The sequence below is a fragment of the Carettochelys insculpta genome, chromosome 2, assembly GCF_033958435.1.
Source record: "Carettochelys insculpta isolate YL-2023 chromosome 2, ASM3395843v1, whole genome shotgun sequence".
NCBI classification, from domain to species: Eukaryota; Metazoa; Chordata; order Testudines; family Carettochelyidae; genus Carettochelys; species Carettochelys insculpta.
In genome coordinates, this window is record NC_134138.1 from 160,947,282 (window position 1) to 160,971,347 (window position 24,066).

Here is a 24,066-nt window from a genome sequence, read left to right on the forward strand (position 1 = left end):
GGAGACACACTACGTTGACTTTGTGAGCTGGTATGGACACTCAACTTCAACTTTATAAAAGCTAGTGTTACAAAGTGTTACAAAGTCAACTTTTAAAAAAAGTGACTTTATTTTATAGTATAGACGTAGTCCAAGTGAAATAAGAGTCAGGAAAATATAATGCTTTCTGAAAACACTTTGCAAAATTAAACAATTTATTACTTTTAAAATTGAAAAATTAACAGGGCCTAGTATCTGCTTTGCCAGAATCTAGATATACATACAAAAGAACAAATTTAGCTGCTAGTTTAAAAACTTGTCCCGTTTACCTTATACATTTTTAAGCCTTCAGTCTTTTCTATCTCTCTCGCTACCCTCCTGAGAAATGAGACTTTGTCCTCTTTGACACCTGATGGGTCTCTCTTCATTTTTTCTGGAAATTCTTTAGACTGTCAGTAAAAAAAGGTTTGAGACGATTTCAATATTAAACTTGATGAGTTATGCTTTTTGGAAAAACTTTACAATATCTTTGGAGAAAACCAAACAGCAAGATTTTAAACATTCGGTCCTACGTTTCCTCTCTCTTCATACAACTAACTGTGATTTAATATGACAAATATTTGTTAGCTTTCATCACAACAGAATTTTAACTTTAGACAGGACTCAGGCAAGATATGCGAGAAAACGTGCTGAAGGCATGATGGCTCTTGTGGACTAACAGAGGGAGCCATTGTGACATGCTTCAGGAATTTTAGTAGAGACTGCAGCCTGCTCAGGCCCTTGGCAAACACCACTAAAACAAGTCTTGAACCTTTTATTGAAAATAAACAAAAAAAGTCTGAAATGTAGATGTATTAAGGCCTTAATTTTAACAATATCCCTTACTCCTTTTCCGTATAACTACAGAAAAATATTCTATGAGGAAAGAGGTGCAAAAACATGAAAAAGCAGTTGAGAGGGACTGGAGCTGCTATGGTTCTTAAAGTCAGTGCCATTTCCTTTAAGACAAGATAAGAAACACATAAAAGAGGAAATGAAATAACAGTACACGAAGACAATGCAAGATTCTATCTTTGCCATTGACTTTTATTTGCAATCCCACCACTAGAAAAACACAGGCCCAACGCAGTCTCAACAGCTGTTCTGAAACTTATACAGTAGACCCCCAACTTACGCAGAGGTTGCGTTCTTGCACAACCCCACCTAAGTCAAATTTCGCGTTACTTGCGGGGGGATATGTGAAACTGACCAGAATTGCAGGACTGGTCAGTTTCCCAGCTCACCTTAGTCGTGGGTAGCCTGGAGCCAGGCACCAGCTCCCCATCACCCTGAGTTGCACGCAAACCGAGATACACGCAACCTGAGTGTGTGTATGCTGGAGTTCTACTGTACCAATATTAGGTTTTCAGATTTTTGCTTACAGCTGCTTCTCTGGTCCCTGGCTCCTTACAATACTGCAAAAGGGGGAGTTGTCTTAAGCCAGCTAAGTCAGAGTCCTTTTCAACAAAAAGCAGAAAGTTACAAATAGGCTGAAAAATGAAAATTATATACATGGGAAATGGTGACAATCAGAACCCAAGTCTCTCACACCACATGCTGCTTGGGATTTAGCTGCTGGAGGGGGCAATGTCATCTAGATGCCTCTTTCTGACCCAGTCTGCCCAAGACGTTGACCAGAAACTGGCCTGTGAAGGTCCAACGGTGGATGCTGATGACCCAGGAGACCCTGGAGATGATAATCACAATGGCCACTGGTTCTCCAGCCATTTGATCATTCCCCAAAAGGTATTTTTTAAAGGACCTCAGAAGAAGGCAATGGACAAAATAATCCAACCCCTCGTTAATTTCGCTATTAAACCTAGTTTCTGATATGCCAATTTTGGCATGTTAATTTTAAGTCCCACATTCTTCTCATTTACCAGACATGATTTTAGTCTTTGTGTTATATCAGCAGGACTTCCTAAAACTAACCCCGCCTCCCAATAATTTATAACAAATTTTAGGAATATTTATCCAATTTCCCCACACCTGATCATGACAGGACTACAAGACAGTCACTGGTATACAAGAACTCACACTATGGATTGAGAGTAAGACCTTACTCAAGCAATAGAAAAGAGGCTGCTTTAAAAAGAGCGACTGAATGCTGTATCACCTAGGGCCATTAACACACTTATACCCAGAAGCCAGTTTATTACACAGATTTACTCTGGCAATCTGACCTGCTAACATGACAAATCTATTGGATTAAGAGATGTCAATAGATGTAACTGAATTAGAAACAGTAAATGGATTTTATCACCATACTCCACTTATGTGAATACAACCTGTACCATAACATTCTTGCAAGGTCAGATATAGAGGCAGCTGCCCAAGATTCTCAGTGACCATACCATAACTAGTTATTGAGCAGATGACCTGTTGACAGCAGCCACCATTAGTTGGCAATTACCTTTGTCACTATTCATGTAGCTGGACATAAAATGCTCTCTCCTCATTACTAACTTCCAGAGAAAACACTAAATCACCACCTGTCTTAGGGTATGCCTGTAAAGCTACCTTATTCCAAAATAAAGCTGCTACACACAAAAATGCATTTCAAAATAGCAGTTAGCCATTTTGAAATACAGCATCTACATACACAGAGCCGATTTTGAAATGGAGCCACTGGATGCACTATGGCTATTTTGAAATAGGTGCTATTCCCTGTCTTAACAGCACCTATTTGGAAATAGCTCTCTCAAAATAGACATTATTCCTCATGAAATGCATTTTACCAATTTCAAAATAAGACAGCCGCTATTTCAAATTTATAAATTATTTATTTTGAAATAGCACTTGTGTTATTGGCCATGTCTAGACATGCCCCTCCCTTTCGAAAGGAACACGTAAATGACATGGATTGGAACTGTTTAATGAGGTGCTGATATGAATAGCCAATACCTCATTAACATAATGGTGGCCAGTCGCACTTCAAAAGTACTGCTTTCAAAACACAATCTGGCTGTGTAGATGTGGGTGCTTTGAAATAAACCCCAGACTTCGAAATTCCCTTATTTCCAATTCGTTTGCATTTCAAAAGCAGAAGTTTTGAAGTGTGATTGGCCACCATTATGCTCATGAGGTGCTGAATATTCATATCAGCACCTCAATAACCAGTTCTGATCTGTGTCATCTAAATACCCCCTTCAAAAGGGAAGGGTAATTTAGACACTGCCATGTAGACACCAGGTTATTTCGAAACAGCTGTTATTTTGAAATAACTTTGCTGTGCAGACATACACTAAATAACAAAAGTAAAAATGCTGCCATATCCTCTCAAGTTCATCTATGCTTTGGATTCCTTAGTATTCTTCATATAATGTACTAGTATTTCAAATGAGACCGCTGGGAGCTACTGCAATATAAAGTGTTTCTACAAAAGAATATTAATCAACAGTGTAAGAGTCTTTAGCAGAGCCAAATGCGTATTACGTATTTTACTTACAATATATGCTCTTCTGTGTTTATAGCCACTGAGATGTTCTATCATAGGTGCAAGCTCTGTGTTAAATTCACATAATTTGCATTCATAACGTGGTTCTTTCCTCCCTTCAAATCTGATTTCAACCACATGTTCTAAACCTATAAAGTCAAAAGTTACAATACTTACATACACTTCTTTACACAGGCAATTATAAACTAATATGTTATTTCAGCTCTTCAGAGACAATCAATCAATGATAAATTGATCATTAAAATAGACTGATCGGTTTTAGGTATTTCCTACATTTCTTCACAGTCATCCACTAACTAAGGATCAGATTTCTTAATGGAAATATTTGTTAGTTCAAGTTTCTCTTTACCAGTACAGAATTTTGTCTGAGTAAAAGCTCTGTCCTTGGCAGACTACCTATGACAGCAGGATAACACTACTTCATATAGAATCTTAAGAATATCCAACCATTAGAAAAAGTAGAGAATGTAGGAAAAAACTTTATCATTACCAGTAATTATTTTTATATTTTGTTTTTCCCGATCAACACTGCCTTATTCTAAGAATCTATGCAGAAGTGACAAGTGAAAAGAAATCAAAGTTGGGGTGGGGGATAAGAAATGTAACATACATAAACATATCATTAAATAATATGAAGGTCAAGCTCTCAAGTTAGGAAATGCAAGAATTAAGGTTGCCTGTCCAGCCTTTATACGGTCCCTTTACGTGTGTCCATGCAGCTTTTAATTACATGATCTTCCATGCTATTTTTCCCCACAGGATTCCCGCCTCATTCAATGTACAGAATTGACATGGGTTCTGAGGATGAACCAATTTGTGTAGACCAGAAGACTCTGGTCGGCAGGATCTCACGTGGTATGTATTAAATGAGCCAACACATCACAGGAAGAGAAAGGATGCTCTCATGAAACAGGAACTGAAATGCCACCCTGGAGAGTTAGATTCTCTCCCTGCCTCTGTCACAGAATTCCTATGATACTCAGATGTCATTTAAAGCAACATTCCTCAAATGGTCAGTTATTTCTGTACCCCATTTTCAGAGTGCCCAACATGAATCCCGGTTTCTGATTTGCAGAAGTGCTACACACTTATCACTGCAACTGAAGCCAATGGGATCTGTGCTTTTAACCTGTACAGTGCTATATAACACTAACGTGTCTCAAACTGGACACCCAAAATTAATGGACATTCTGGACCTGAACTTTTCTGTGCTTTAGCTCCCCATTAAAACGGGGTCAACGAACTACATCCTACATAGTGAAAATAGTTTGGAAGCACTCGTTTTGAGGAAACAATTCTCGTTTCACAGTGGGGACTGAACAGTGAATGTGCAATAAACAATACCCTAGGCTCCATTTTGAACAAGAGAATATTGAGAAGCTGCTCACTGAATGAGCACCATCCATCCTGTGTAGTGAATGAGGCAGTGGTCATAAATGAAAAATAGTATGCTATCACATAGTTTAAAACTTCAATAATGCATATGTGTGAGGGGGACAAATTAAGGTGAAACAGGTAAATTCCTGCACTCTTTGAAGCTGTCTCCACAGTTAGATTCAGAGGTAGGTAAGACAGGAAAGTAATCTTCCATTGCCACTATTTACAAAAATAAATTAATTTAATTCAAAAAATGAACATTTATTCTATACTGTTATCACATAAGGCTACAATAAGCCACGAAAAAGTAGTATTTGTTGCAAGACTGACAATGAAGGTAACCCATATTTTGCACTATTTAAGAGTTCTATTAAATCAGTTAAGAGCAGACATTCTGTAGAAAACCCACACAGAGAAAAACAACTGCTTACATCAAAGCCTCTTTTACTCAATTCAATGTACTCTTCAAAGATATGAGTAACTGCCTGGATCAAGGAGGACATAACCTAGCAGGAAATGATAAAGTGATAAACTAAGATCTGCCTAAGAAAAACATCAAATAGAGTCTGTATAGTCTGAAAACCTACCTATTAACATTTTCAAGAACATCGTGAGCATTAAGCATCACACAGAAAATCCTGAGCCATCAGAAAGAAAATTATGTCTGGCTTTTCTCTTAAAGGACCACAGAAAGAACAACGGTATGTGGCGTTCAAAGTTTCTTTCTAGAAATGGAGTACGGAATGGATAAGATGCCAAATAACCTATCAGCTTCCAAGTAGGTCCCATCTTCAGAGTGAAAACTCAGATTGATGGAGGAAGGGATACAATATTTACTACTGGAGATCCTCCAACCAGCGTTAAATATGGATAATATAAAGTGATAAACAATATCTACTACCTGACAGATTGATGATTAAGGTTGAAGGAAAGGGAAGCTGTTTAATCATAAACATAAAACATACCAACTAGAGGTTCTTCTCTTTGGGGATCTTTCATAAAATCTTTCAGGCAGGTTATGTCCTTTGTAAGCTTCCGCTTAACTAGTGTAAACAAAATAGAAAACACAAATTGCCATAAGATATTAGACATTTTGCATATAGTTTCAGATGAGTAAACTGATAAAATGAGTTACTAGTCAAGATTTGTGAATGAGACAGAGTGAAGGTTAGTTATGAAATACTGGGGGGGGGGGGGAATGTAGTTTATAATGTAAGCTGCTTTCCCTCGTTAGCAGTGTACAAATGAGCAGTTTTAGGTTGATAAAATATCATAGTTCCTATTAATCATCCAGACTTAACCTGGCATCCCATTTTGTGCTCAAAAATTGGGAGTTCAATAGATAACTTTCACACCCACATTAATCATTTGCAGACAAAACTAACAGACACTACTGGCTTTTACAAAATTCTTCAAAGTCAAAGCACCAGCAAAGGAATTTTAAGAAGTTTAGGTTTAGATTTTACCAACCTAAAATGTTAGGGACAGAATTCCAATTCCTAACAAAGGAAAACCTCAAGATTTTTCACACTAACTTCACTCAGAATTCATTAAATTGTTCAAGAAACGACCAAGATACACTGAACTGAAAAATATCATTTTTTTGGGAGCAGGGAAGAGGGGAGGTCACTGAACTAGCCAAATAAACTGTATTCTTCAGAAGTGGCTACTGATATCAAAACATGGTTTTAGAACTCAAACTTTGTTTCAAAGTGTCTACACTGTGACTTCCACTAGCTGAAGTGGTTTGACGTCCTTTAACATTTGGCAGTAAACGCGTATTAAATATTCTGTATTTAATTTTAATAATGTAGGCCTTAACACAGGCTGCCAGTTCCAAATTTAAATTTATATTTATTTCAAAAAATAAAATTGCATTTAGTTTAATACAAATAAAATTTAATAAAAATACAACTTTTATTTTTGGTGGAGGAAAAAAAAAGCTCTTTTTTTTTAAATTTACCCTGGACACGTGGCCTAAAGAAAGCTACCTCCTTCAAATATCAAGAATGTAAAACAGTATTACAAAAAAGATAATTTAGTGAATACTGTTTTTCTCCCCTAAGGATGCCAGAGCACCATCATGATTAAGCTAACTCCATTATAGGGATGGATCATCTGTGCAAACAGAAACAAAATGCAGGCTCAAGAATGAGAAAGGTTTAACAAACTTGCACACATCTGCTAGAAGATTCAGCAATAACCCAAGAGAAAAATCATGTTCTGTACCACAGAGCAAGAACCTCTCAGATTTGATCAGGTTTCATTCAATCAAAAGTCTCATATTTTGCCACGTTTTTTGGAGATTCTTGGACTGTGCAAGTTTGCCATTACATGAAGCACTGATGGTCAAAACGTTTGAAAGGACAGAATTGGGGTTGTCTCTTCCCAAAACTTAAAGACTTTCTTCAGGAACTTCAGCGTCTGATCATCAGACAAAAATTATTCCAGAAGTGTAACTCATGTTGAATTTATTCATTTATATTCAGTTTTCTTACCTGGTCTCTGCGTTTCATATACCACTGGAGCTGCAGCACCTAAGAACATTATTTAGGCAGTTACTTGTCTTTCTCCACATAGCAGACCAGACACAGAAGACAGAACATGATTGAAGCTCCTTTTATTCCACATACTTAACGTCTTCAATTTAGCCTCACTAATAATATTGTTCCATCCCGGTATTTGATTCTTGCTTTTGTATCTTTTCAATTAGTATTTTCATTAACAAAATTTTTAAAGGAGTTCACTTAAAAATTTCATTACTTCCCCTGCCACACAAATCAAACATGGATCACAAATACTGACTAAAACATTTGAAAGTTTAGGTGCAAAAAAAAAAAAAAAAAATCTTTAAATCTGTGTTACCCCCTTTCCAACTATTTTTATTATTTAATATTTATTATGGTAACTCTGAAAAGCCACAACTGGGATCAAACACCCACTGCGCTAGGCACTAAAAAAGGGAGAGTGTCCCTACTACATGGTTTGCAATATAACAATTTAGGCCACACTCAATACCCCATTTTTGCTACATGAGAATGAATAAACTCTCTGATCCTTGCTCGCCAAAGATTTTGACTGAATCTTGCCTCCCTCTCATTTCAAGCCTTTTCCATACAATGTCATTTAACCTGAGTTTACTTGAGGAATGAAGACTGGATTCTATTAAGGCATCTCATCTTTGTGAAAACAGCAGAAATATATTGATCACACTTTGCGGGCCTCGGATGATGGATGTGGCATAAATAACACAGACAGGTTCAAAGTGTTTCCTGAAGAACATGTCCAAAAGTAAGCTTAATTTATATAATCAGGGAGTATGAAGGGTACCAGAATACCTTGCTAATAGCTAAAATTCATATTCCAGGTCTGACATTTACATTTAAGCTATGAACTGACAAGTGGTGCCCTTGTAAGAAATAACGGGTGCGTGTATAATGTAGGGGAACATGATCTACTCTTCTACTTTTTGAAAGCAAGCCAGATCATGGAGTAAATTTGCTTTGCAAAACCCATTTCTGGAAATTGGGAAGATGAAACTGCTTGAAAAGCAGCTTCTTAATTAGTGACTCTGTCTCATTACACAGACAGAAATCTGTGTACAAGGTTGAACAACTCTTCAGCAAATCCCTTCAACTGAACACTTGTGTCATCTTGACCACTGTGGAACAATTATTAATATTGGCCATACTTTATTTTTTGTATATTCTCTATAACAGCTAAACTCAGGAAGACATAACCAACCCTTTAATAACATCACTGCCAAGGTAGCCACTTCTTTGACGCAGAAAACACTGTGGAATTTTTCTGACAACCCGAGATATCAGGAGGGTACTAAACTTCTCCGCAATTTCTCTGAAGACTTAGATATGATAATAAATCATCTATTCAAAATCTACTCATTGCTGACTAGCTTAAGCTCCCCACTCTGAAAGTTCTATGCTGTTTACTGCAAGCTTCACAGCAATAAAAGATTCTTTTCTATGTAGCAAGAGGATGGAATCTTTGTAAAGACTGGGTGCTTCTCATCCCTTCTTGTCTGTTGGCATAACAGTCAGAAGAACTAGTGCCAGGAAACTCACATGTCCACTGAACACATACATTCTTAGGAGTTCGCATCTTCATGGATACTGGAGAGGCAAGCACACAGGCTCTTAAGAATCCTTCCATACCTTCTGTTCAAAAATGCACTCTTATCTGCAACAATCCTCTCTACCTACCATGCTCTCCTCTTACACTACATAACACACATAAGGTTCTCAGAGGGGTAGCCATGATAGTCTGCAGCTTCACAAAAAACAAGCAGTTCTGTAGCACCTTAGACTAAAAAAATTATTTATTATGCAAAGACCTTTTGTGGGTAAGACCCAAAATTGGCCATTGTAATTTTCAGTTTCATATAATTATTAAAATGGAAATTCTGAAAAATGTACATGACATAAAAAAAGATTTAGCTAGCCTATAAGGCTCAGATTTACTGTTATCAGGAGAGTTTTGGATACTTATGCTATCTCAGAATGATATGTTTTGTACTGTTAAAGCAAACAGAGGTAGTTAGAGATTTTTAAAAACCTTCAACTTTTTCCTGTCATAAATGCTCTTTCATTTACAAGCTGTGCTGTCCTTTGAAACTACTTGGATTTTTTCACCTTCCTTAGAGTCACTTTTGCTAAACTGCCAGTATGTCATGCTTTAATACCACAAGGTTAAACACAGAGGTCTTTAAACCACAATCAAAATCTTTAAAGAGAGAGCAAGAAAACACTCTTTTCTTACTGGAACAGTCAGACATACTGCATAACTTGGAAAACTTGTACAACAACAGGCTGTAACAGAATTACTGCAGAAACTCATTAATTTCCTACCATAACTAGAAAACCTACCAGTTTACAAAATTTGTGAACTAAGCAAACATTAAAAATGTTCAAGGATGCTCAAAGATTTCTTTTAATCCTTTATTTCAAAAAAGCATTATAGCATTTAAGATATTAGACAGTGCACTAATACATGTGACCAGTTATTTTTTTTGTAAAAAGCAAGGAGCCAGTATTCAGATGGCTTCCCACTATCCCACCCCAACCCCAACCCTGCCCGGGGTTCCCACAGCTGGGAGCCGCCCTGGGACGTGGAGCTGGAGCTGCTGAGGTACTCAGTACCGTCAAGTACTGAGACACAAAAAAAATCACTGCCTGTGACAAAAGTAATGACATTTTAGTGACATGCCTACTATTAAATCTTCATAACTGGTGTTCTACCCAACTTCAAAAATTTTCAAGTTTTGCTTTGTGATTAGCAAGGCACTAGCTATGTAAGTCTGACATTCCTATTTACTTGTCGGTACACAAAGTTAAGTCTTTCTTCCTGGTTCACATATCCTGTGTGCAGAAGATGAAGAGGATCACAAAAACTGTGCATAAGCAGGATATATAAAGAGCGGCAGAAACTCTCAAGCAGCGGTTCATACAACAGTGTGATCAGACAGAATGCTGTTTAAGTCTACCTGTTTCCATCCACTAAACCACACTAAAAAAAGGCTAAAAACACCCTACAAGAAACTACAGTAAAGGCCAAAGGCTTGCTAACATGATCATGAATGGAAATCAAGCTGGTATATATGTAATTGTGAATGGAACAGAAATTGTTTACAAGACACTAAAACAGTGATACACACAATGAAGAAGTTTGATTTTCCTTTGAACATAAGCAGATATTCTTAAGCTCAGAACAATTTTAGACTACGGTCATCCTTTGACACAGATCCCATCTCATCAAATGGGAAAAAGTCCCCACATGAACTTTACATTTTGAAATGCTTAATTACCATTTCAAGGCAGATAAGAACTAAACTGTTCCAGAACAAAAACATGGCTTATATGGGTTGAAGCTCGCTGGTCTGGCTGACAGCCCACGGATGTTGCTGGACCAGACAGCCCCAGCTGCTGGCTGGCTAGAGGACTGGAAGCGGAGTCCTACCAATGGGCTGCTGGCAGGGAGTCCTGATAGCAGCTATGTGGCAGTGGGGAGCCCAGCAAGGGAGCCAGAACTCTGCAGCAGCCTACAGTGGTGAGCCTGGATTGCAGGCCAGGAATGGAGCCCGTCATCCCCTGCAGCTGCACCGCAGCAGAGAGCTCCACCAAGAGCAGAGTCCCCAAGCAGCCTGGGGGCAAGAAGTGGGGCAGCAGCCTGGAGAGGAGCCCAGCCAGCAGGCTGGTGGCCCTCCCCGGCAAGCCAAGAGGCTTGACTTCCCTGGTCCAGCGAATTCCCTCAACCAGGACCATTCAGGTCCTAAGGGTGCCAGACCAGGGAAGTACAACTTGCATTATGATACCAAAACCCATGTAAGCTCACAGCATATCTCTGGGGAAAAAAAAAAAAAGTATTAAATTCACCTGTAAACCTGGCTATTTAACTTTTTTACATTAACACAGAAAACAATAAAAATACTGTTTCTTCAACCCATCTTCATCAGTGTCATTATCTAGTGGTTCATACTTTTATGGTCTGAAAGACGCCAGCTGATTCACAACATTAGGTTTCTCAGTCATAACACTAAACTGCATTAAAGATTTGCACAATAAGCAAAAACACCAAAATATACAGCAAGTGCAAATGATAGCTGAAATATTTAAAAACCAATATAAGAATTAAAAATTACAATTTGATGGCACCTTTGGAAGTTTGAAGAGGAAAAAGAAAAATGTCATACTTACGATAAGCATTCATGGCTCTCTCTTTCTTTAAATATGAAGAAGCAAGTCATCCCAAAATAAAATAAGAAAAAAACATTAATGTGATAGATCATTTAAAGAAAAACTGTACTTTCTTAATGCAACTTTTGCAGATAAATTGCAACGAAGGCCAACTTTTCCATATTTACACAGTAAAAAGTATACAGCCTTTATGATTTTCTGCAAAAGCTGGAAGTGCTGACCAAGAAGCGCTGATAACAATTAATACCAGAAGGTTAACATAAAGACAACCCCGGTATTACTTGAAGGAAAAGGATCACGTCTTAAAGATGACTAAGCCTTGGCAAGACCAGTATCAGGAATGCCATGCAAAACCTTGATTTTTGCACATTTGCAGCTCCAATAATTTTAAGAGCTGTAATTCCAAAAATCAACATTTTGCTCTAATCTGGCAAAATCCTCTGGCTAGCCAAATTTCCTGAAGTTCTGACCACAACATGATGAACAGGCAAAGCAGCGTTTATCAAATGAATCCATCACTAGTGGGGTTCTTTTGGGGTAGGAGGGGGGGGTGGAGTGAATAGATGGGAAGAAGAAGAATTGGAATTTTCATTTCAATATATAGACAAGACTGATTAACTACTGACCTGTTCCTCGGTCTTTCCAGGTAATAAACACCACAAAGAAGTCTTTATCGATATTCTAACTCACCAGTCTGAGAAACCTATACATCTGTGCAGTTATTCAGTGCACACCAAAAAGAGGAAGAGTTTGCATGGCACAGCTGAAATATTCAGTGCCACAGAGCAGATGCTGCAAGTCATTTTGACAATTCAACAAGAGATTTTCTAATTGACACAAATAGTATTTTGGTTTCTTCACCAAATACTCTGACACCAAAGAAAACAATGAGGCAGTATCACTGCAGACAGTGCAGCTTAAGCTCAATAGCGAAAGAGTAAGTCTCCAAACCGGCTACAGAGACAAGAATTATTGATAAAACCATATTACATACTAGCCTGGTGTCTTATGCCTGATAGTTGCTTATACAAGTCACATCTCTCAAAACCAGAGTTCCCTCACCCAGCAACGTCCGTCATCTGGCAGGACCACGGATGCTACTGGAGCCGAGAGTCCTGGCTGGGAGCCTGCAACAAAAAGGGCCTGCAGCTGGGAGCCCTGCCTCACCAGATCCCAATGACACAGGGGAAATGGGCTGGCTGCCCTTTGCAGGGGAGGGGCTGGTAGCCCGGCTCCCCAGCAGCCAGGGGGTGTTGGTGCTTGCCTCCAAGGAGCCAATGGAGCCAGTGACTGGCCACAGGTAAAGAGGCTGGAAGTGCAGGGGAGGGGCGAGGCTGGGGATCTCCCGTAGACCAGCAAATTCCCTTGTTCGAACAGATCAGGTCCTTCAGAGGAAGGCAGAAAATGCACATTGTCTATTACATACTGCTGTATGGGGGGAAATTTCTTCTGTGTCATTTCTGAGCATTCAGCTTATGCCCTTGATTGTAACTGGATTACAGTTTTCATTAGCATCAGAGAAGTGACTTCATGATAGAGGTTGAGAGATTCATTCTGTTTCTGACCCCTTTCATATTTCTTTTTAAAAGCACTGGGACTCAAAATTTTCACACTATAATCTCAGGCTACAGGTGAAATTTCTTACAGGAATGGAAAGTAAATTGCTCCAGTTGTTTTTGAGTTATGGAGCTCTGAGAAGTGTTTAATTTTTAACAAAGTATCTAACTTTGAGAAGACACAACTCAAAAACTGCTGCTTTTTAGGGTTCTAAGTTCCCATGCACTTAGTTCACGACAGTGCACAGGCTAGTTTTTAGAATTTAGGATTCACTTACAAACCATTCTCACGCACGCAAAGAAATACAATTTGTTTACTTATTTTAAAAACCGCACACTCTACGTGACTTCACAGCGAGATATCAGAAATCAATGTGGAAATACATTGAATTCCAGTTATTTAACATCTTCTCCATAATAACCCTGAAGTTTTTCAGGGAAGGGAAGCTTTCTTTAACAGAAATTTCTAAGCACTTTTGGTGCACAGATAACCTTCAGAACATAAGAAGATACAGTGCTGCTGGGGACAAAATGCAACAATAGCATCAGAGAAGAGGTGTATATTTCCCCAAGTTCATTTCAATGGGGTAGTAAACTGAAGCTTAAAAACGCTGGTATTTAACATACCAACTGTTTCATCATTACCAATTTCACTGAAAACATCTGATTAATGTGTTTATCCAGTGTGCTTAGTTTCACCTGGAAGGCCATCCCAAAGGAATGAAGTTGTGATTGCAAATATCACATATGCAAATATGTTCTGAAGAACGATAATTATGCTCTTCACCAAAAGATTTTCTCCTCCTCCTTCCTGCTCTACCTTTCCACCATTTAGAGAATGGTCCTGATTGAGACAAGATACTTCTGGTGTGGTAGTGCCAGTAGAGTCTAGAACCTCAGAGGTTCTCTCTCTTCAGGAAGAAGGGAGATATTTACATTTGTCTCCCCAATATCTGCACCAACTGGAGAGACAGAAGAAAGGAATTCCACAATCCCACTGAGACTCCTGCATGTATGAAGGTAGCTTCACAGGTACAATTTGTAACAAGTATCCAAAGTTAAGGAAACATCCTCTAGGGATGGAGTGAGAGCAGCCTCTTCATCTGTGCTCCAGAGAGGGGTCCTAGAGCAGAGACACATCATTTCTCTCACTCACCTAACGCAGACTATCCACTGAGAAGGTGAAGAAATGGCAGACACCACTCTAGGACTCCATTTCGGGAGAAGCTGATATGCAGTAAGAAGTAACTGGTCCTTGCTTAGACATGTTTCACCACATCTTATGAGCATATACAAACAGAAAGGTTATGTCTACACTAGAGCAATCTGTCGACAGAAGTTACCATCAGAAGATCTCTTCCGACAAAACTTCTGTCGACAGATTGCAGCCAGACTGCAAAGAGAATCAAAAGAGCGATCTGCTTTGTCGACAAAGAGCAGTCAGACTGCCCGGCCACTCTCTTGACAAAATGGCCAACCAGAAACACAGCAGACAGGGCTCTCCGGTGTCCCAGAACCCCTGTCTGTCTGTCCACAGAAGGCCCTCCGGAACATCCAGACTGGCTTTCTGTCGACAGAGGCATTCTGCCTCATGGGGGAGCAGCAGAATGGTGTCAACAAAAGTGCTGCATTCTGTCAATTTACTGTCTACAGAACGCCTTGGGAATGCGGATGGTCCACGGGTTTTATCGACAAAACGCCAGTTTTGCCGACAAAACTCTCTAGTGTAGACATAACCCAAGTGAAGACCATCATTGCCTCCCTTTTCTATTTGAAAATGGATCTCTCAAGGTCCTGATCCCACTCCTTCAGTTGTCAGATGTCGGAATCAAGTACCCCACTGTTTTGTAGACTCAATTCAATTAGTTATTCTCGAAGAGCATAAAATTCAAATATAACCATGCACAAATGTGGCTACAATCAGTCTTCTTTCTCAAAGTGTTATGCTACATTAAATCCATGTCTGTACACTTACCTGTTTAGTCATTGCTGTTCCATTAATCCACACAACAAAGAAAATCAAAAGGTATGTATTTGTCTGACAATTGTGAATTTATTCATTTTGGAAAACTTGAACACTCACTCTTGGCTTTTTGCCATCCCAATCACTCATACAACATTTACACTGCAGTATGCCTGATGAACCTAATCTCATGAACCACTAGAGCTAGATAGGGTTCTCTGTCACTTTAGAAAGTCTGGAATCCCAGAGAGTCTGCAGGTTTCGCAGTGGACTTCTTTCAAATTACTTCATTTTTTGTAAAAATTAAAGAAATTACTTAGAACGTTACAAGCAATATGCACCGATGGAATATTAGGCAGAGGTCAAGTCTGGTACAAAACTGCATATTATGGACATGACAAAATAGGGGTATATTTCACATGAAACCACGTAGAAGCAAAGCATGGCGAACAGGACATATTACCATAAGATGGAGTGACTACTTTAACACAAAACCTAGTTACTATCAGGCATGAACAACTGCACCAAATACCCTTCACAGTACTTCCCACTTGAAGATCAGACTTCTGCGTCAGCAAGTGAGCAAGAAAACGTAGTGACACATTAAGTGTGCCCTCTCCCTCAAGGGTAAGTGGGTGATGCAATGAAATTTTCATATGCACTACAGGATGAACCTCTAAAATCCAGGATACTCTGGACCACAGAACTTGCTGGGCAAGAGAAATCTGGTGGTCACGTTTAGGACTCCCATCTGGTCCCTGCACCGTAAGCCCCAGCCAAGACCAAGAAGCTAACATCAGAGGATGGGCTGCTGCACCTGGGAAGACAGTGGCACGGGCCAGGGCAGGGGAGCCAGAGCAGAGCCTCCACAGCACAGACAGGGGAACCAGGGCCGGGCCTCCACAGCAGTGGCAATGAAACCAGGGGCTGGGGGCCAGGCCACTACAGCCAGGGAGTCAAGGGCCAGGTTACCATAGCCAGAGCGAGGGATCCTGGGCCAGGCTGCTGGAGCAGGAGCCAGTGCCAGTGGCTAGGCTGCCACAGCAGGGGCTGCAAAGCTGGCAGTGGCCAGGGGGCAGGAGCCACAGATGGTGCTGGGGACCTGGCTGCAGCTGGAGAGTGGAAGCCATGGCTGGGGAGCAGAAAGCTGATGGTAGCCAGGGGGCTGGGGCCACAGCTGAGGAGCAGGAAGCCAGGAGCAGGCCAATGGCCCAGAGGGGAGCATAAGAGCAGTGGCAGCTTCCAGCAGGGGAGCATTACCCTCCCTGATCTGGCAAAATCCCCAGTTCACGGACCAGGGAGGTGCAACCTGTATTAGTATTTACCATTTATAAAAGCTACAAAAACGATACTGTTAATGCATTATTAGTAACTTTAGCATGAAACTAGAGAGGGAGCATTTCTTTCCTGCATACAAGTTTGTTGTGGGGAGGGGGTTATTTTCATCTTAGTTCTTCTCTCTTAAGAGATGCTTCCACGTGCTGTTCCGTGGGGATCCAAAGTAGGTGGAGTGGAAACAAAGTCCTCTTCTTCTGGCATCTAGAACTAACTACTGATGGTAAGGGCTGAGGATGTCTTCTTAAGGAACTGTAACTTCAGTTTTTCTTTTGTGTGTTATGGTCTGCACCATCAGACTGCCCACTGAGCACCAAATAAGGGTTTGGCAAACAGAACCCCACCCAGCCTTTGAATGGTGATTCCCAGAAGCCAGTCACTGAACAGATACGTGCGCGCGCACGCGCACACACACACACACACACACACTTTTTAATGAGACTTTCATAGAATTTCTCTGCAATTAGTTCATTCACAAAGAAAAAAAAAAAAGGTTGTTAATGGGTCACCAGGTCAGGGTACGAAATCTCCTATGACTTGGCCAGGCCCTTGAGCAATGTTATCTATTGAGAAAACAACAACAACAACAACTAAAGTCACTAGAACTCAATGTAAACAATGATACCAGGAGTTTCTTATTAATGCCATCTTTGGATGGGAAGGTTGATTAAAGAAAAATAACTTGCATTTGCAAAGGTTATGACAAACACTTTCTTAAAAACAGCTAGATTCCTTTTCTTATAATATGTATGCATCCTAGACTGCTGCAGAATGCTAGTGGCATTATATGTATGAGATGAAGAAGAACTTTTATTCCACATCTCATTTCTGAATAGCTTAGACCAAAAAAAAAAGTTGACAGTTTTCTCTACACTAACCCCCACTGCCTAGCTAACCTACATGACTTCAGTTATGCAACAGAAGATAAGGTTGGCGGGGGCTGCTCTCCCATCAATGCCCGCTACTCTTCTCCTGGTAGAGTACCAGTATCAACAGGACAGCGCTCAGGAGATCTATTTACCACATGTAAGCAGACACAATAAATTGATGACCGATGGATCAAATGCTGCAGCACTGATCCCCAATGTCGTGGAGACAAGCTCTAAGAGACATTATTAAAGGCCCAAGCGTAAACTAGCTCACTGCACTGCAAAGATAGGAGATAGGACAAGAGACCACCACAGCTTACCCAAGATATCTTTAATGATTTGAATCTCAAGAGAGTCATATAGAAAGTGAAAAACACAGCAAGGTGCAAAGGATGTATATAAACAAATAACACAAGTATGTAGGAACCAAATTAGGAAGACAAATGCATAAAATGAAATCAAACCAGCTACAGACATAAAAGGATGTAGCCAGACAAAATCTCCCCACTACAGACCAGCTTTTGCCTCCCCCTAAGGTGCCTCAGAGCACACAGGGCACTGAACAGCAGTTAAACAGCACAGACTTTGATGCCTTCCTAAAGAAGCCCAGATGTGCTGGCTCATCGTGACCCTGAGAAACAGAAAACACAGACAGAGGGCTAGCAGGCTAACCATTAACGAAGGGCCTCAGAGAACTGCCCTTGGCTGGCATTAATGGAGTGATGCGCCCACACAGCCATCCCAGAAGAGAAATCTCCGCCCTTGTAAAAGAATGTCCTGTACTCCCAAATTCTTTATCTCCTGTCTTACAAGTGCAAATTAAGTAAGAACTGTCCTTGTAAAAACTGGCATCACAAAAGACAGACCAGTATGATCTGGCACCATAGATAAGAAAGAGAATACGTGACCCAAGGGGTATAAAGATGGGCCCAGCAGCACTCTAACTCTGAGTGCATCTTCACCAACTACCTGCTGGTCGGGTCAGGTGATTGCCTCCCGAGGTCCGCAACTGGGGACGCCCAACCTCGTATTCGTCTTTCCATGGAACTGAGTGACCGATCCTGGCTTGGCTACGCTGGTATCGAGAGGAGCAAGGAAGGTAAGATATACCCATATTAAGGAGGGTAAGATGTACTCACATTAAGGTCTCCTTTTGGTGTGCACATTTAAAGAATTAGAGCTCTACAGATAGATGCTGTTGCATTAAGACGTCCTGGTATTGAATTGTAATGTAACCTGTTAACACCTGTACTCTGCTAGCATATAAGAAGTAGACAATAGCTTTTTGTAACCGCACACTTATCACTGTAGCTTAATAAACTTGTAACTAGTTAAGATCTAAGCCTGACTGCTGTTACTCTCTGTCACTGCAACACAGTCGGCACAATAAAAAGAACTTTAACCATTTGGTTACCACACCCTGGCCATAAGTGAGAGTGCTAGGAGCTCCCTGCTCTAGCAGTAAAAGACTCAGGTGTTTAGGACCCTGGGGCATCCATCAGCCTGGCCCAGGCTGCCCGCTGCGAAGGAGCCCTGTGCTCTAGCAGTTAAAGACTTGGATGGTAATAAGGGCATAGCTGATACCTCACCGCACATTACCCAGCCACCGGCTAACAAAGGAACAAAAAAATATTCTACAAAAACACTAGAAGCAAGGGGAAGGCCAAAGACAGGGGAGACCCATTACTCAAGGGGGGAGGGGCAGGAGACGAAACAGTAACAGAAAACGTGATAATGGCAGAAGGGTTAAATGACTGTTTTAAATTTTCACTGAAAAGCTTAGCAGCAGTTAGATATCTTGCAGAATAAATACCAATTACCATGAGACAGGATGAGAGGCTAAATCAGAGAAAGAACAAATCAGAAAAGTACTCAGACATGTTACATGTCCTTATCTTATTAGGGCCTGATGAAACACACACTAGAATATTCAAGGAGCTGACTGAATAGATACTGGAGCCAAAAAAATCATGGAAGATAGCAGATATTGAAAAATAGTGGAAAAAGGGAAAATACTCACCCTTTTTATAGTTTGGCACTGTAAGGCCAACCCAAGAAGATTGAAACCAGGCGGTTCTTAACGTCAGAAACCAAAATAATAACGGAGCAAATAATTAAGTCATTTGCAGACACTTGGAAAATCCTGCAGGAAACAGTGACGAGTCCAATTCTGTTCATTATCTTTATCGACTATTTATATAATGGCATAGAAAAATCACTTATGAAGTTTGCAGATGATATCAACCTGAGAAGAGTTTTACAAGTGCTTTGGAGGACAGGATTACAATTCAAAAGTATCTGGACAAACTGGAGAAATGGTTGGAAGTAAACAAGATGAAATTCAATGAGGACAAATGAAAAGTACTCCGCTTAGAAACATAAGAATGGCAATTACTGGGTCAGATCAAAGACCCATCTAGCCCAGTATCGCATCTGCCAACATTGGCCAGTGACCAGTGCCCCAGAGGGGGTGAATCAAAGACAATGATCAAGCCACTTGCTTCCTGCCATCCATCTCCAGCCTTTGACAAACGGAGGCTAGGGACACCATTACGACCCCCTGGCTAATAGGCTTTTATGGACGCATCCTCCAAGAATTCATCTAGCTCTTTTTGGAACTCTGTTATAGTCCTAGCCTTCACAGCCGCGTCTGTAAAGGTGTTCCACAGGCTGACTGTGCGCTGTGTGAAAAAACTTTTATTAGTTTTAAACCTGCTACCCATTCATTTCATTTGGTGTCCTCAAGTTCTTATATTATGGGAACACGTAAATAAGTTTTCTTTAGTCACCCACTCCACACTGCTCATGGATTTTATATACCTCTACCATATCCCCACTCAGTCTCCTCTTTTCTAAACTGAAAACTCCCAGTCTCTTTAGCTTTTCCTCCGATGGGGCCCATTCCAAACCCCTAATCATTTTAGTTGTCCTTTTCTGAACCTTTTCTAATGCCAAAATATCATTTTTTTGAGGTGAGTAGGTGAGAAGTATTCAAGCTATGGTCGTACCATAGTTCTATGTAGGAGCAGTAAGATATTCTTTGTCTTATTTTAATAATTCCTAACATCCTATTTGGTCTTTTGACTGCCACTGTACCCTACGTGAATCTTTTCAGAGAACTATCCATGATAACAATCAATTGCACACATACAAAATGGTAAATGACAATACAGGAAGGAATATTGTGGAAAATAATCTGGGGGTTGTTGACAATCACAAACTAAATATGAAACACTGTTGGAAAAATAAAAGCAAACTTTGTTATGGGATGTATTGGCAAGAGTATGATAAGCAAGACAAAAAGTAATAATTCTGCTCTACTCTTTACAGATTAGGTCCCAACCGACAAACTGTATCCAGTGCTGGGCACCATCTTTCTGCAAAGACATGGAGAAATTGCAGCAAATCTATAAAAGAGCTACACACATGATTAAAGGTTTACTGAATATGACCTATGAGGGAAAACTGAAAAAGCTGGGTTTGTTTTGCATGGAGAAGACTGAGAAGAGGAGCATGATGGTAATCTTTAAGCACATAAAAAGGTATTCCAAGAATAAAGGTAAATTGTTCTTGCTATGCTCTGAGAAGAGAACAAGCAGTGGGCTTAAGCAGTGAGCGCTTAAGCAGTGAGCGCTTAAGCAGTGAGCTTAAATTTCAGCAAGGGAGGTTTAAGATGGACATTAGGAAAAAGTTCCTGTCAGGGGTGTTTAGCACTGGCAAAAATTTTCTGGAGAGACTGTGGAATCTCCATCATTGTCTAATCTGCTCTTAAAAATCTCTGAACACCTGTCAGGGATGGTCTAGATAACATTTAGTTCTGCCATGAGTGCAGGGGCCCAGACTAGGTGACCTCTTGAGATCTCTTGAAGTTCTACGAAATTGTTAGTCTCATCACAAAGAACCCATTGCCACAAGTTAGTTCACTATTCCTCAACACTGGGCAAGAGTAAAAAGAAAAAGACTGATCACTCCCCACAAAAGTCAGAATCTACTCTTGTTGCCCATCACAGGTCTGCCAAAGGAAAAGAGAAAAGGGTTTTCAAAAGTAAACATGTTTTGGAGATAAAGACAGAGAAAAGTTAGGTATTATTAGAAAGCAATCAAGCAATCTAAAGATTTCTGGTAATGTAGAAAGAAAAGAAAGATCTCACATTACGGCAAGTAAAGTATGAAATGGTATATGAGTAAAGCATTAGAGATTAGCAACGGTTAAAGTTGGATCAACAGAATAAGCCAGAAGAGTAGCAGACAAGCATGTGATTGGGAGCTAAAGTGACACGGCCAGGCTGCATCTACAACAGCAAGCTCTTTCAAAAGGGTCTTTCGAAATATCCAGCGAAGCGTCTGCACGCAAGAAGCGTTCTTTCGAAATTAAATCAAAAGGATGCAGCGCTCCTTTTGAAAGCACTCTTCCACTCCCGTTTCAGAAGAGCAGCTTCTTTCGAAAGAAAACGTGTAGACACTCTGCATCCCTCACCCACCAAAGAACAGTCCTCAGTCCTCCTGGTGCCTGATTTTTCAAACCCTGGCTCATTCTTTCAAAAGAGCAGGGGCTGCGTGGACACTCTCCTTCAAAAGAGCAGACCCTGCTTTTGATCTGCTCTTTTGTATATGGACATACTCTGTCAGAAGAAGTTCTTGTGGAAGAGATCTTCCAGAAGGACTTCTTTCCTAAGATCACTGTAATGTAGACATAGCCCCAGACAACTAGGCAATTCCACCCAGATGAAAAACTTATTGTCAAGGAGGCTCTCACATCTCAAGCACGCTGATGCTGGCTCTTCCATATTCCACAAACGAGAGGGAAGAAGAGGATACAAGCAAAGTAAAAACAGCAGCCATGAACTGAACTACAGAAAGTTAAATCCCTCACGTTCCATCAATTGCATCAGATCAGCATGATCCTGGACCGTTAAGAGGATCCATCTAAATATGCTCCTGTCTCTACAGCAGCCACCATCACCCGATAAACAAATAGAGCTTAAAATGTTTAAAAAAAAAACTTTGTCTGATAACATTCTGTCTGCAAAAACTAATCAACAGTTGCAACTGTTAAATCATACTTCTCCATTGTTTATCTGTATGATCTCGTCTGGTCTTCAGTTGTCTCTCTCTGCTGTGTAAACAGATTTCACAACATTTAAATTAACTCTCGTACGTATGGTTAATAGGCTAGAATTAGTTAAATAAGTATTTTATAATTAGCTGGGTTTGTTTTGTAGTAATTCAGTTTAAAATGACTGGTTAAGGTAGAGCTAAATATGACCCAGTTTTAACTATACAAACTGGGGTTCAAAAGGAAACATTCTAGAACTTAATTCCAGACAACAGCCCAAGATCATAGCTGCCAAAACCATCACAACCTGCCAACCATACCAAACAGAAGCTGGGGCTCCAGAGAGCCTAATCCTGACTGACCAGCCAGAAAGTTTGTTCTCTTTATTTGAAGTGGTGTCCATTATATGTGTCTGTATTCAGTTGATCAACTGCTAACAAATACAGGTTAAGGATATTATGGTGTAAGGCTGTTTAGCTCAGACAAGGTGCCCCAAACCAGCAGGTCACACCCTCTTCTCAAGCCAAGGATGGCTAAGGAGAAGTATTTCAACCGAGCAGGTTTTGCGCTGAGCCCAGAACAGGTCAGAGTGTGAGCGCTCTATACCCCAAGTCCAAGACAGGAAATGATTGGAGTGTCTAAATTAGCAGGATTCTACCGACCCGAGCTCACAGTAGGATAATGGTGGGGTGTCCTGTAATGCGTACATAATGCCTTAACCTCCTTAACCAGTTACTCTAGCAAAGATATGTCCCTTCATTACTGCTCAGTGTTAAACTACGTTTTAAGTATTAAAATGGGACACTCTGAAAAACTGATTAATTATTTCAGTACAGGAGACACCCAACTTACATGGAGATTATGTTCTTGGCAACCTCTGCGTAAGTTGAATTTTCGTGTAATTTAGGGGAGCCATATTCCCTTGAGTGGCGGGGAGCTGGGAGGCAGGCTCCAGCTCCCTACCGCTCACAGGAAACAGGAAACTGACGGGCGCTGGTGCTGGTCAGTTTTCCAGCTCACCTCCGCGTGCCAGACACAACTTCTCCCAGGCATCTTCCAGATGGGGGCGCTGGGTAGAAGTCGCACCTCTGTGGCTGCCTGCCCCGCTTCCCCCAGCTGGGGGAAGCCAGGGGACAGACAGCCACAGTGGTGCTGCAGCTGCCCGCTAGGCTTCCCCCAGATGGGGGAGCGAGGCAGGCAGAAAGACGCACAGCGCCTTCAAGTTGTGCTTAACTCACATTAATGCAAGCTAAGCACTACTCAAAGTCACGCATTTCAGGGGTTTACAGTATATGAATCTTTTTCTTTGGTGTTATTCTCCTACTGACCTTTTTTAAAAAGTGAGAATGGTGGTAACACTGTATCAGCAAATTTAGGAGATTTCCTACAGAGAAATCTCAATTGTTTTCACTTTCAAAAATTTTGTCAATACATTAGTGAGAAACTGACTCAATATAGTCAAAAACTGGTAAAAGAAGTGAGGGAAAACACTTAAGTTAGACAATTGACATATGAGGCTGTAATTCATTTTAAAAGTCCATTCACTGAGTAATCACATAAAAAAAACTCCACCACCTGGATATTAATATCTTTTTAAAATGAAAGGACTGGTCTGTGAGAAAAACCCAAAATTAACAAGCAACTTGAAGCCTCACACTTCTGAGACAGCTAGAGTTACAAGATACTGTGTCTGATCTGTAATAATACAAGAGTGAAAAAAGGTCA

At 40.4% G+C, this 24,066-nt stretch overlaps 1 protein-coding gene across 4 annotated transcripts in view; it reads right to left on the minus strand.

Moving 5' to 3' along the window:
- Positions 1-24,066, minus strand: part of LOC142009615 (uncharacterized) — a 47,870-nt gene that overhangs the window by 19,034 nt on the left and 4,770 nt on the right. For 2 of the 4 annotated variants that reach the window (XM_074987918.1, XM_074987919.1), the window contains exons 5-9: positions 11,563-11,587; positions 7,351-7,389; positions 5,818-5,895; positions 3,467-3,603; positions 309-428 (exon numbers count right to left, since the gene is read on the minus strand). In XM_074987918.1, the coding sequence (XP_074844019.1) occupies positions 309-428; positions 3,467-3,603; positions 5,818-5,895; positions 7,351-7,389; positions 11,563-11,587 (399 nt within the window). The remainder of the gene's footprint in view (positions 1-308; positions 429-3,466; positions 3,604-5,817; positions 5,896-7,350; positions 7,390-11,562; positions 11,588-24,066) is intronic. The other 2 variants (XM_074987920.1, XM_074987921.1) reach the window with 2 other exon arrangements.